A 15,196-nucleotide genomic window follows, 5' to 3' on the forward strand; every position below is an offset into this window, starting at 1 on the left:
TTGATCTGTTATAGCTTGAAGATCTTTTTTTGACCTTTTTCTGTCTGATCTGCAGCACATGTATACACAACTGTGGTCTTATATGTAGATCTGAAAGGACTCTGCACCAATTTCAATCAAGTGGCACGAAAAATTTGAGCGGTGGAACATAGGAAACCACACAAAGCTTCGATTTCAAGGCTGAAACAAATTACTACGGCTTGGTATTTATCAAACACACAAAAGACATTTTACACATTTTAAAATGAAAACAGCAGAGCTCATTTAAAACAGCATGTCCTAAAGACTACTCTCACAGTGGTTGTTCCCATTTTTTTTTCATTATGCCCGAGGCTGATCATCGGCCTTCAGACCGGATCGCGGCAACAGCCTCTCAGACTCGGAGAGCAGTTTTAAAAGGACACGCGTAAATTTGTCAGCACATTAGCCAAAGAACTAAACTGTCAGCCACTGATGCAGATCCCCGGCTCCTCTCAGATGGAGCCTTGTGTTAAAACCCTTGTTGTGGATTTCATGGATTAGACCTCTCAGTAGGACATATAAATCAAATTAAGAGGCATGTCGGTGCGTTTGAGGGCATTAAGCTGCGAGTCATGGCAACAGAGCAGAAACTTGGCAGTAAGTTGGGCAACTCAGTTTACAATACTAGTAAACAAGATTAACAAATGATCACACCCTGGTTTATTGTGGTTTATATTTTTTTAGCCTCTAAAAAGATATCTGTTTGTGGAGGAGTCCATTGATGTCAATTATGTTTTTAGAGTGATCGATTTAATTTTTCTTCTCCTCTACTATACAGGTCCAAGGTTTGATCTAATCTCCATACCATTTTACTTTACAAAGTAATCTGTTACTTTCTTGATGATAAAAGCCTAGAGGGTGGATATTTAAATCAACCTCCCCCCCCAAAATAAATTCACCATCACATAGGCAGCATTTTTTTTAAATAACTGAGGTCCTACGAAGATTTTCTGTCATGTTTGTGGTGAATGAAAATGAAAGGCTTTTTTTTCTATATTAAAGAGAAAGAAATGTGTATATTGTGTATGAGCAACAAACGTCCTATTCAGAGTTTATTCACTTTGCTCTCGATGAGATCGCACACAATCTTGTTGTTGAAGTATTCTATAGGAGTCCACTTGATGCCCTCCTGCACATACTCCTCCTGCAAGACATGGAAAAAAAGTTCAGCATTAGAGAATAAAGCATCTGTGGAAAAAAACAAAAATAGAGTGAGGGGGGGGAAGAAGAGAAGAGTGTGGAGGAACATTACCTGCTCCGCCTTTAGAGTCAGCTCGATGAATATCTGCTGGAGCTTCTCATTCACAAAGTTGATGCAGAACTGCTCGAACCCATTTTTCTGAAGAAGACAACAGGGTGAATAAAATCTGTATAGCCTAAATGAGCTGCATGTCCAGTGGGGTGCGGATATCCTCTAAGCTCAATGGGCTTTGTTTGGACGGGGAGTGATGTACTGACTGCCTGATGTTAAAGGAAGGGGAGCATTGTGCATTTCGCAGCACATACAATGGACCTTCAGCCTGAACTTTAGGCTACAGAGGTCTGCAGCTTCCTTTCTAAAAACCTGCAGTCACCAGAATGCAGCTGACCTTTTCTTATATTGTGCATACAAAAAACTCTTTAACCTGAAAAAACAGCCAAACCTGGATCAGATTAGATGTCGTTTAGCTATCAGAGATAGAGTCACGGTCACCATAGCAACGTCGATAAAAGGGCTAAAGAGCTGTTTGTAAACCACAAATGTCCAGTCTCATTAAACAAAGTAAACAATGACGTAATCAGATTAAAAAAGCATGCTGAAGACTGCTGCCTCAATTAGGAGATGGGACCTAATCCACATACTTTTTACATTAACCTCATCCTCATCCTCATCCTTTGTGTTAAATCTGTTTAAATGCTCATTGCTAATAGCAGTTAATCTCATTTTCACATTGCTGCATTCCTGCAGCCATGTGTCAGCCTGAGACATGTCCAAAAAACACTTACTTGGAAAATTTCAAATCCATAAATGTCCAACACGCCAACATTTAACTCCTGATGATCCTTCACCATGGCTTTGTTGATGGACTGAAATTAAAAGATTAAAAGTTGTTATTACCAAAATATAACCGGCTTCAGCACTTTGCATTTACTCTCGCAAAGCACTGTATGCATGTAATCATACCTCGACCAGAAAGTCAAACACACGTGAATGCAGGGCTTTGGAGAGGGCGTCACGCGTGTAACACGCCTGCTCCACGTTCAGCGTCACGTCGATGGACTCCACCGCGCTTCCCCACTTGCTGTCCATCTTTCGACTCGTCAGTTTCTCCTTCAGACGGATGTGGTCAATCCCCAGTAGAAATGCAGGAAAGGCTAAAACTATTATAGGAAAGGAGGGAAAAGAAAGCAGTTGTGACTTTATGGGTGTTATTCTATACAAATATATATTTCATAAGGACTATGATGATTTGGCTATTTAAGAATTTATCATTGCAGAGCTGAAACTATTTTCCAGCTCCTAAAATAAGATGAGATTATATTTTGCTTTTGTCGTTTGTAATCTTTAATTAAATATCTCTTGAGTTATGGAGAATAGTTTGGGGGAAAGACTGGGATGTAGATCAAAGGGAAAGAGCAATTAGCATGTCTTTTTAACGATAGGTTTTCTGACATTTTATAGTTTTAATCCTTAATCAAGAAAACAAGCAGCTGATTAAATGAAAATGATCATAACCACTGTATTTGCTTGACAGTCTTTTGTTATAATATTCTGCTACTGCACTGCTATGATGAGCTGAGAAAAGCAGCATGTAAGGATTGGATCCTTCTCTGAAGTAACTACGAGACACTTCTGTGAAAACCAGCATGCAAATCAATACACAGCACTGGACTCTTCGAAAGGTGCAACCTTTGCATTAGCACAGAAAACACTGAAATCCAGGGTTCAAATAAATCTGCCTTTTTCATGAGCTTTGTACTGCAGCTGAGTGTAGCGTAAAATATAAAAATAGCTGCTACTGAACTCTTCAATAAAAAGTGTGGCACACACCACAGATCAAGCCCCGACCTGGCGCTGATATTGTCCCCTGAGAGCCCCTCCCTGCCTTATTACAGTGACTCACTTCCCCTAAAAGGAAATAGCTCTCAGGCCTGCAGACTCGCTGCGTCTGAGAATGCATCAGACCACTCTAGAAGCCCCCCCTTTTGAGACGTTAGGGTGTGACTGACCATACGCCCGATTAAACCGTGAGGAAAAGTCGTCCTTTGTGTTTGGTAATAAAGGTAATGGCTGCATATGACGGCTGGCGGTGTGGACACATTCTGTGAACTTTGGAAACAATGTAACTCTAATGTAACTCTGTGTTTTCCTGCAGATTTGTTAGTCAAAGCAGCAGTGCATAATGTAGATGTCAGTGCAGACGTTTTCAAAGCTTGCAGCTTCACTCCAGTAAGACATGAACAGTCCTGTGACAGCTCACTTCATTTCCTCAATATCAACTCTTGGATATTTGCATGTTAAATTTGAGCCGTGGGAGTTTTTTAGTCATTGTGGGAGACTGGCCACCTGTTCAGGGTGTACCCTGCCTCTCGCCCCATGGCAGCTGGGACAGACTTCTGTGACAATGAATTGAAGTGATGGATGGAGTTCTTCAGTCCAAAAAGGCATTACTAATTTTTGAACTGAATTAATGTCAACATATTAATGGTGAAAAGAGATGATACCCTCATGTCTTTAAAACTAGCACAGCTCAGAAAAAAAAAAAGGACCAAATGCTGGGTGATTTGGCAGTGGCAGTGTCCGTCATCTATTTACAGTCTGCCTACTTTCATCTTTATACTTTTAGTTTTAGTAGTTAATATTGAAGTGGCGTGTGCAGTTTTATATTAGGAGCAGTAATACAACAGCACACTGCAGTTAAAGCACACAGGAAAGGAGCAGGAAAGGCTTAGATTATGAAATGCTGCTGTTACGTCTGCCCTGAACAAACCAGCGCTTTGTAGACTGGCAACTGCACTCTCCCCTGCATCATACAGACGCAGCATGAGGAGAAAAAGAAAAGAGGAAGGGAGAAGGGGGACAGACAAAAAAAAGCATTTTTCCAAGTAATTTTAGTCTCTGACGAAATACGTCCAGACCTTCAATAATAGCATTTTATATTCTGGTGATCTTGCATGGCCTGAAGTACTCCAGACAGCTGGCTGCAGCCCTGCATTAACACAATAAAACTTTAGGGAGTGAAAGTGGTGAAAAAGAAACACCCTCCAAAACCAGAGAAGGGCAGGTCAGGACAAGAACCCAGCGAAAAAACAAAGATTTACCACTACTCAGACTCAGGCCTTAGTGCTCTGTTTCCTTTTGGTGACAAAAATCTTTAGTGACTGGTGATCAGCTCATTGTGCAAGACCACTTACACTCTTCGCTCTCCACAGCAGCGTAGTTCCCCGATTCCTTGAAGCTGATATTTCCCAGGTGCAGGACTCCGGCTACAATCTGAAGCACCATGGAGCGGTCCTCTGGTGCAATGCCAATCACATCCATGGCTTTCTGGGGAAGTAAAAGGGGAAAAAAATAGCATGCTAAATCAGGACCACAGTGGGGGTTTACTCACTCCTGCGGTACCTAGCTCATGTTCTCTAATTACTCCTGTTGTGGTCTCGCTGGTAAACAAAAACAGAAGGAGATCATTGAAAAAAAAAAAGGAAAAAAGAAAACAAGAGAGGAGTGCTATTGAGAGACTGTGAGCCACATGAACACTGGTATGAGATTCACAGACAAACACAACACCACTGACTCCCAAGCAGACAGAAAGAGTCTGACCGTACCATTGTCTCCTGGAAGTCGCTCTTGTCGTTGATGTCGTCCACTTTGTAGGAGCCAGACTGATTGAGGTAACTGTAGTAATCCAGGCTTGTGATTCCCAGGCTATTCTTCTGCTCCGAGGTGGCTCCTTCTATCAACTGTTGAGCAGAAATTAAGTCTCTAACTGTGTGTACAAAATATATAACGCACAGTTTAAAGAAAGCTGTACTGGCTTCTGAAAACTAGACATGTCTATACATTGGAACGGATAACAGCCCAACTACAACAAAAAGGGCCAACCTTTGAGAAAAATTATAAAATATCTTGACAGGACACTAAAGCCTTAACACTGTTACATCTGTGTTTAGGTATGTAAGTATAGGTATGTATGTATATGTATATGTGTGTTTTTCCTTTTAAATTAAGTTTTCGAATTACCCTCACCATTATATACTGCAGATTTGGTCTCAGATCATGTTGTTGCTGTGAATTGCCTTGCTATTTTTGGCAATAAAAGTTCAAAAAAAGAAAAAAGAAAAAAAAGAAAGCTGTACTATCGAAAAATGAGAACCTCTGGCCATGCACGACAAAAACAGACTGCTTTTCTAACCCAAACTGTCCTGAAATCACCTCGCAGGCCCTTTTCTCAGGTCACATGTGTTCCTTTCCATATTACAAAAAAGAAAAAAGGCCTCACCTGGTAGAATATATGGAAACTCCTTTCTCCAGGATTCCTCATGACAACACGTGACTTTTCCAGAAGGAAGTTGGAGATTTTCCCGCCGTCTGGTTCACCGCCGGAGCTGAACTGGATCTCAAAGTATTTCCCCTGATGGATCAAAGCATTTTTTTTTGTATTGCAGCCAACTGTAATAAAGCTTAAAAGGCAGCGTATACGGTCTGAAAATACTGGCACCTAGCTGTTCTAAGGCTACTAGCAGTGTGTGTGTGCGTGCGTGTGTGTGTCAGCTTAAATAGAAATATGATCCAGCTTTTTGTCTTACTCTCAACTCCAGACTAGCCTGTATGCAATGTCTCATTATTCAAAGAAAGCACTTCAAATGTAGTGACCTTACACAATTAGTGCCAAACTATTTTTGCTCTTTTAAATTTGAAGCTAAGAATATCTTTTATGGCATCTGCTCTTTATGAATTTAACTAACAGACTCGGTTGAAAAATTTCGGGGGAGTTGCACTTTCTATGTGAAGCTTATTTTTCATTGGTTAAGTTTCTTAGTGAGCCTCAGCGCTTCTGCGTGTGTGTCTTTCTGTGCAGTGCGTCGTCGCAGCACTTCTGGTTAACCGGGACACACACGAGGTTTGATGCCTCATGAAATAAAACAGAAAACAGAAGGCAAGCTGTTACTGTAAATCTCAAAGGTCTCGAAGGTATGCCACGAAAAAAAAGTTGAGGACTCAGCTTGTTCCACGGCAGCTGCGTCCCTGTCTGTGACTACGAGTGGGAATTTCACTTTAAATTTGATTACACTGTATGTTAAAGGGGGGGAGAGAAGCAGCCTTACAAATCTGCTGGAGTTGTTGTTCCTCAAAGTTTTGGCGTTGCCGAAGGCCTCTAGCAGCGGGTTGGACTGCAGGATGATGTCTTTGACGTGCTGCGAGGAGACAGATTCAGTGAGCTGATGCTACATCACAAACAGATGAGGCAGCAGGTAGAGAAACCACACACTTCACACCCCGACTCTCTGAAAGTTTCCACTAAGATAGCAGCATGGCGCACACATGCACATCTACAGACAGACACACAAAATCTGGAGGGCATTATCCTCGCTATGAGCCATGTGTGTGTCAGAAACACATGAGTTTTAAATCAGTACAGCAGACAGAGATATTCCCCACTTCCAGTATTGTTCACAGAGGCTGAGTGGTATTTCTTGGAAATTTTCTTTTATCAGTCCTGTACTAAAGAAAAACATCCTTCGCTGACACACATTCTTATATGAGTTTAGCCTTTTAACTACGCTGAAGTTCTTCTTGCACTGATGTTTTATTCCAGCATGATCTCGAGATGTCCAAAAATCTGAATAAGTACAAGTACTATTAGATATAGGGCTGTGCGATATGACCAAAATCTCATATCCCGATATAAGAATTCTATCGTCCCGATAACGATATAAATCACAAAAATGTAACATTTTCTGTAAATTCTGTGAATCTCGGGCAGCTCGACTTGCGGGAAGTGTTTCCAGCTGCGCGTCATATAGCTGGAGTCCAGTGTTTTAACCGATGCATGAAACTATACATTTTTAGACATAAGTTGTAACAGCTGACGTTTTCTTTGTGAGTATTTATTACACGGCGTGCTGCGGGTAAAAACCTGTTCTAACGTTTGAGTCTAAGGTTTATTTTTTAGCACCTGGCGGCTCTTTTTTAATTCTCATCCATAAATAATCTGCTCTTTCACGTGATTCAGTTTATTTTGAAAAGTCTCAACAGGATCTTGAGCTTTATTGTGAAAGGTTTATGTGGAACATAAACAAGCGTTCACGCGATGGTGTTACCGTCGTTGTTGCTAACGACAACGCATAAAACGGGAGCTTGTCCGTCTGTAGTGTGGTTATATTAAATATAAGAGAAAGAGAGACCTTTAAGAAATTAATATAGCCACTACAGTGACCATCTAAACGATGAAAAAATATTGCTGTAAACAGTTTATTTTGCGACACCACGGAACAAATGATAGCTAAAATGAAACGATAGACGTTTTTATATCGTCATCCGATATATATCGTTATATCGAACAGCCCTAATTAGATATGTAGAAGCTTTGAGAAATGTATGTTGCTAAAACAGCTGAACTGACACAGTGATATTATCTTAAGGCATGAAGTACAGTTAACATTATCATAGTTATATAATAAAGCTGTCTTGGTTGATTTAGTGTAAGCAGTCTATCGTTGAATTTAAAGGTAGAAAAGCCAAATGGCTGCTCTCTGGGCCTAAGTGGTTAAGCCCGAAAATTATTTCTGATTGTTTTCTTGGTGGAAGCAGCTCTGAGTGGATTAATTATAAAACTCCCACTGCCATCACGGTGCAGGAATTTCCTCATCAAACTTCAGATCTTTATCGCACTTAGAAACTGGACATCTGCTGTTTTTTTTGTTTTTCTTTTTTTATTTGAGGGGGGTTGGGGGGTGCCAGATGGCACGAGGGGGCTGGTGTATAAGAGTCTGCTGACGGGCTCACAATAGGACACAAAGGATGAGGATGACAAGACAAAGACTGGAGCAAAGCGTGAAAGACAATGCAGGAATGAGACAGCAACAGGTGGTTTGACTGCACACGTGTGCAGTTAGTATCACAAATCATTCTGGTTTAACTTAGTTATCGTTCACATGTGCACTTAAGCATTTCAAATATGCATTCCTCATTTACAAACTGCCGAGAAGGACAAAAGGCATCTCCTCTCACCTGCACTCTAGGTCCACCGCCTGACACTCTGGAGATGTAGCCCATGATATATTTGGCTGCCACAGTCTTCCCTGCTCCGCTTTCGCCGCTGAAAAGCAGATAAAGACTTCATCACATGCTTTCTCAAACACAAGCCAAATTCAGATACACCTGATAGCCTGCGGCACACGCTCACTGAGACATTGTTTTCTGTCTCACACAAGCACAGTTTTTATTCACTCAGTGACTAAAAAACACCCGCCCCAAAACTGTTTTTTGGTTTTGATTTTTGTTCACCTATTATGGGTTTTAAATGAATTTTCCTTGTTCCCGTTTGTTCTGGTGGCTTATCAGTCTAAAGCTTATGTCATACCCCACCTGCATGTGATCTGATATTTAACAATAAGCCTGCTTAGGAACAGCTCGGCCTGTGCATTAAATAGTTTCCTGCATACGTCCCAGTGCAGACTTTTGTCTCTTCTCTAAGAATAAACACATATTTTACATCCATATTTGAAAACAGAATCTGGTACATGGTTTGTTTACATGTGTTTGTTTTGGTTGGACACACTACAATAAACAGGATAATTTGGACTACTAAACATGGTAAACTTTGTCCAGACAGCCGGTATTTGGACAGTTACAACATTTTTATCCTTTAGAGTTTCTATTTTAGCGGCATCAACCTGGAATACAAGATTCCAGATTGCAAGTTCAGTCCTCAGCTTTCATTTGGAGTACATTTAAATCAATATAGAAAAAAAAATCACTATGTAGCAAATGTACCCAGATTTAAACACATAGTACCCAAAGCTGAGGGGTAAAAAGCAATTGGACACAGTACTTTTGTCCCAAATGTAAACCTACTTAAATTAAAGAGACTTGCAACGTATCTTACTCTATGTTAAAGTGAATAAAGAGTCTGAAAAAAAAAAGTGTAACTGTTTAAACACGTGTCATTTGAATTGCACAAACTCTTCATTCAGACAAAAATCCAGATCAAAACTGGTTGAGAATATGTTTGTGTGTGTGTGAGACACGTTTCGTGCAAATTTCCACCTCAGAAAGTAAAACTGAATCTCTTAAATAAGCAGTCACAGCTAGACAGCTACATTTACCGCCTTGCACGTGCAGGCGGATGAACGCTGCAGTAATAACGACATTTATCCCGTTTTGTTTACATAGCTTTCCTTCGTATCTTTTCCCTCAGCCTACTCTTGTCTTTTTCCTCTCCTTGCCTTTCACTGTGCCGGGGTCATACTTATTTTGACCTATGTGGTTTGGCAGTGGATGATGGCTGGGTCTGTTTTTTCTTTCTGTGCCTTAAAGTAGAGTCAGGATGGTACAGCCGCTGTGAGAAACACAGCTGCAGACTGTTTGAGACTGCCAAAGGAAGTCATGGGAGCTGCTCTATTACACAGTCTCAGTATAGCTGCACACATCCTACTATATACACCTCCCAGCCTGTACCAGATGCTAAAGTTTTGCCTGGACTTCCTCGCTGTGCAGTTTGGAATCAAGTAGGAAACTGATCGTTTAGTTATATGCATCTGAGAGCATAGTTTCTCCTCCTGCAATCGACCCTCTAAAGAGGTATTTCCAGCACAAGCTGCAGTGAGACTTTGAGGCCCATTTAAACCCCCAAAGGGGCAGGTCTCATTGTTGTGGCGTTTCAATGCTGAAGACATTTCTGACTTCTGCAGCGATTTATTACCCAAACAAGGACATGAGTTACACAATGCAGTGCAGAGGGAGGGAGCGTTAAGCATTATCTTTCATAAATTATTACTGACTTGAGCTATGTGAAGGATGTTCAGTCAACAGTCTAGTTTTGGCAGTTTTGAATCCAACAAGGTGTTCGCTGCATTCCCACAGAACTCGCTGAGACACATGTACAGTCTGTTTGACAAGATTTTCCTGTGATAATGTCAGTGCATTGTTTTTTTGTATGTTTTTACATTGTTTGTATACATCACCTCCTATGACTTTTGCCTGCATACTAAACATCTGTTTTAGTTACTGATACTAAGGAGTAGGAGGGCAGAGGGACCGTTGCTACTTTAAGACCCACGTTCTCTTCAAGTCATAGCTCACAGGACCCCTGTTTCAGTCGCTGACCTCTACTTTAAGATATTTGGTGAAATTAAGCAAATTTTTAAAATTTTACATTTTAATTAGCGTGTCTTTATCTTTGTTGTATAGGCTACCCTAAAGTTTTTCCTATGACACCATGTTCTTTGTAAGAAAGTGCAGGAAATATACCGCTAGAATTTGACTACCTGAGACTTTGAGCGATCACACGAGGACATTCATTTTCATGCGTCTCCACATACAGCTGCAGAAATATCTAAAAGCCTAACATAAATGCATTTTCACAGTGCAGGCCACACCCAATGACTACGTGCATATTTTAAGCATTAAAATGATCCCGACAATCTCTCACCACACATTGTCCTTCTCAAACTGATCTAATTATAACAGCAACCTGCTCTGTTGACACCGATGAAAAGACACAATCATGCGTGGAAAGGATCCCACGCACAATCATTAAAAAAAGAAAGAGCAGATTCCTGGTAAAAAGCCAGCCGAGCAATGAATACGCCTGCTTTCTCTCAGACTGGGTTTAAGAAGCTGTTGTTCACTCGTCATGTGACTGAAATTTAAGATGGCTTCAAAGAACAAAATCAAGCAAAACTGCCTAGAAATTGTGAAATCGTGTATTTCTGAAATATCTGTATATCTGTATTTAGAGCACATGTAAAGGAACTGGTCCTCGATAAAAAACAAAAAGTATCATAAAAGAGAAATAAACACTTTGTTAAATCCAAATCGTCACATATTCAAATGCTGTTACAATATCAGAGAAATAAAAGAAATGCTCAGCCGCTCTTTTTCTGCATTAACCTCATTTCTGATTCTTAATATAATATTTTTTTAAAAACTGCTAACACAGGTGGGTGCTGACCACGCTGCACGGTTAGCAGTTCACAGCAGCCTTTGTTTGCTGAGACCTGGTTCATCATAAAACCACTTCCATGCTTTTGTTTGCTGATTTAGTCAATCACAAAATCCACCTCGGTGCCTTTATGTGGAAAACTGAACGAGCAACTGCTGGCTGTCCAAACAACAGCCGAAAGTGCTGAAGCAGGGCTCATTCATCATGAGGTAAGCACTATAGCAACCACGCTGCTCAGATGAGTGGGCCATAGCATAAAAACCCCCTAATGACACCACATTTTTCTCAGCTTTGTAGGTCAGAAACATTCATCGGGAAACTCAAACAGGCTGCGAAAGCATCTAAAATCCTCTAAATCTAGGGACCGTGCAGGTGTCCTCTTTTCTTTTTTTAAAAACAGGAAGCTTTTCAAAAATAGCTGCTATAGCGGCTGCTTTGTTTCCATCTCACATCCTGAGGATTTAGCAGCCAGATCAAGCTGTAAAATCATTGTTTTCCTATTTGAGGACTGGCACATTTTATTATTTTCTCTTTAATTTGTAATTCACTGAAGCTGAAAACAGTATGATGGAAAAACACCACACAAACACTGACTCAGCTCTACTGAATGATGTGGTCAGACCTGTTAGGTCTGTCCTCTCGCCCGTCTATTATCATGACCTGCAGAGCAGTTCAGTGTTGTGATCTCACAGATCACATTGCACAGATTATCGTCTCCAGCTTTTGTCTCATTTTGTCACATCCTGGACATTTGACACGCTAATATAAAGTGCTGAAGGTTACAAAAATATCAGTTGAAACCAATAAACTGGGCAACTATAGTATCTTAATAAGATATGGATAAGGTCATATTTTGGTTGATTTATGATCTTTTTAATTATTTTAGATTAAAGCAAATCTACTGTTTTTTTTTAAAGCACCGAGATCAGTCCCCAATGTACAGTACAGTTTATCAGGCTCTATTTTGAATGGATAATTTAAATAAAAATGCAGCTTTTCTGGTTCTGAAAATAATTTCCTTGTCACATGCCGTTAACTAATGATCACTATAGAAGGCAGAGAAAGAATGGCCGGAATTTCAAAGTCTTACCTAATGATGACACACTGGTTCTCACGGTCTATCATCATGTTTCTGTACATGTTATCTGCCAGAGCGTAGATGTGAGGAGGATTCTCATACTGAGCCTGAGAGAGGATAAAAGATTAAATTAGTGGTTAGACAAGTGAATATACATTTAAATACAACGAGGGTTTCTGTAGACAAAAACATGGATGCCATGGGCTCCCCAGTGTCACCCATTGTAGCCAACCTTTACATGGAGGAAGTGGAAAGTAAAGCTCTTGCCTCTTTCAAAGGGACAGCACCTAGCCACTGGTACAGATACGTAGATGACATCTGGTTCAAAATCAAAAGCTGAGAAGTAGAAGCTTTCACTGCTCACATCAACTCAGAGGACAGAAACATAAAGTTTACCAGGGAAGACCCAAAGGACAACAGTTTGCCATTTCGGACTGTGCTGTGCACATTGGGGAAAATGGAAAACTCAGCATTGAAGTTTACCAGAAGCCCCCACCAGAGATGGGCAGTAACGCGTTACTTGTAACGCGTTACTGTAATCTGATTACTTTTTTCGAGTAACGAGTAAAGTAAGGGATTACTATTGCCAAAACGGTAATTAGATTACTGTTACTTTCCCGTAGGAACGCTGCGTTACTGCGTTACTAAAACCGTGATTTTTTGCAAGAATGTCTCATGACAGTGACGTAAGCGAGTGCGCCGTTAGTGACAACAGCTGTGTGCAGATCAACAATGGATCATATATCGAGTGCAGAGAGAGTATGAGCGTGCAGCGTGGAAGTACTTACCTTACTTTGATTCCATAAAAAGTGACAAAAACATTAGCGTCCATTGTGCGTGGGAAGAAAACTTCTTTTTACAGCGAAAAAAACCCCTAAACTTCCAAGCAAGCACCGAGAGCGCAACGATGTAATGGGAAACTCACAGAGACACTGCCATATCCTTCCACTGACCGCTGCACACCTGCACCAGGGTAAACCTCCGCCTACCGCAGTCCTGCTTTACAGGTGAAAATAGAGCAACAGGACCGCTGAGTCTTTGACTTTATTTATTTTCTGCTGTGTTTTACTTGCATCTATTTGAAAGAGTGAGTGTAAACAAAAAAAATATTTTATTTTATGTGCTGGAATGTGCAGAAAATAGGTTTAAATGTTAAACTCATTTATTCAACTCAGAGAATGTTGCATATAATTAAATTTTTGCTTGATGCATAAAGTTAAAAGATTAAAACTGATAAAACAAGTTTAAAAAAGAGACTTTTCCATTTGATTACATTTTGTATGATGGATTATGTAGAAAAAGTAGAATTGGGCTGAGAGATATATCACTTTATCACCTCTTCAGGTTGTAAATCGTGTTTTTAAAAAGTAACTAAGTAATTAATTACTTTTGAAAATAAGTAATCAGTAAAGTAACGGGATTACTTTTTGGGGGAAGTAATCAGTAATTAGTTACTGATTACTTTTTTCAAGTAACTTGACCAACACTGGCCCCCACACACAGACCAGTACCTACTCCTTGACTCCCGCCACAAACGTGGAGTGATCAGGACCCTGCAACACCGGGCAGAAAACATTCCCTCTAAGTAATAAGGGAAAGAAAAGGAACACACACATGTAAAAAAAAACAAAACAAAAACTTTTAATACATGTGATTATCCCAGTTGGGCTTTCATCAAATCAGCACAGTAAAGAAGGTCAGACGCCAACTAGCGAGAAACAGACGGACAAACAGAACAACATCATCATCCCTTATGGATCAGGTTCATCAGAGAAACTCCCAGTTTCCATCCCAGTGCACTTCAGAGCCAGTCACACACACAGACAAAAACACGGACACAACTCCCAAACGCAAACTAGACAATGTAGTGCATGCTGTGCTGTTCACCAAGGAGTGCTAAGACCTCCACGTTGGAAAAACCAAACAGTCACTTCAAAAACTGATGGCACCAACTGTCTGCCATCTTTAATCCAGTTTTGAGATCCCTTCCCAGGTGTCTTAACGCCCACTCACATCTTGCATCAATTAACCTCAATAAGTTTCAATAAGGTCACTCAAGCTCCTTAGATCACTTTATGAATCACTAAGTAACACTTTTAACATCCATAGACTGTATATAAAAGATGAATACAACCTCTGTGACATCACCTATTAGGAAAGCCAATTATGAAGCTGTTGCCATCTTGGTGCTTTGAAACTGGATGTGACAAACTTGACCCTGACAGAGGCAGTTATTTATGAAATAAACATTATGTTGGATTCAGTATTACTGGGTGATATATTCTTTCAATTTTAAAAATGGGAAGTGTAAATTCTGACAAAATGCACACAGTATCGTGTTGCTGTACATGTTCAGTAGATCAGTGGTTCTCCACCACAGCTACAAATACTCCAAATTAGCTCAACTATTCTAAAGAAACGTGCAGAAAATTTAAAGACAAATGATTTCAACAGACACATAAGCAATAAATAAATAAAAAAAATATATAAAAAAAATATACAAATAAATAAAATATGGAGACAGCTGAAATAGCCTGTATAAAATTATGCAGTCATGACTTGTTTAAGTAAAATTTTAGCTCGCAGTCAAACAGTCAAAACTCTTCCAACTGTATGCTAAAGATATGAACAGTAAAGAAGAGCTGCTAGCTGAGAATAATAATAAATGATGAAATTTTTGGCAAAAATATCAGAAAAAAAAAAAGATGCAAAATCTACCTGGAACGTTAATAATAAATTACACGAATAGTGTAGTTAGCAGTTAAAGTGGAAGTTACTAACATGGCTCCATAATTGTTTTTAGTGCAATAAACAGCTGAACCTGTTAGCAAAATAATCGGGTCAAAATATCATGAAATGAATGGATCTAATCAAAAAAAAAAAAAAAAAAAAAAGAGTAGTAGCAAAAATTAGGACATAAATACTTTAATACTGAGCTGAAGGGATGTCA

At 39.9% G+C, this 15,196-nt stretch overlaps 1 protein-coding gene across 1 annotated transcript in view; it reads right to left on the reverse strand.

Annotated features, from left to right (window-relative positions):
- myo1ea (myosin IEa) overlaps positions 1-15,196 on the reverse strand; it is a 50,661-nt gene that overhangs the window by 19,744 nt on the left and 15,721 nt on the right. The window contains exons 4-13 of the mRNA XM_085375631.1: positions 12,259-12,353; positions 8,234-8,321; positions 6,328-6,417; positions 5,502-5,633; positions 4,828-4,962; positions 4,417-4,549; positions 2,186-2,382; positions 2,008-2,088; positions 1,274-1,360; positions 1,082-1,165 (exon numbers count right to left, since the gene is read on the reverse strand). Of these exons, the coding sequence (XP_085231757.1) occupies positions 1,082-1,165; positions 1,274-1,360; positions 2,008-2,088; positions 2,186-2,382; positions 4,417-4,549; positions 4,828-4,962; positions 5,502-5,633; positions 6,328-6,417; positions 8,234-8,321; positions 12,259-12,353 (1,122 nt within the window). The remainder of the gene's footprint in view (positions 1-1,081; positions 1,166-1,273; positions 1,361-2,007; positions 2,089-2,185; positions 2,383-4,416; positions 4,550-4,827; positions 4,963-5,501; positions 5,634-6,327; positions 6,418-8,233; positions 8,322-12,258; positions 12,354-15,196) is intronic.

This window comes from Diplotaxodon limnothrissa, linkage group LG1 (assembly GCF_057381915.1).
Source record: "Diplotaxodon limnothrissa isolate DT_005_m linkage group LG1, D_limnothrissa_male_GT1.1, whole genome shotgun sequence".
Lineage (NCBI taxonomy): Eukaryota > Metazoa > Chordata > Actinopteri > Cichliformes > Cichlidae > Diplotaxodon > Diplotaxodon limnothrissa.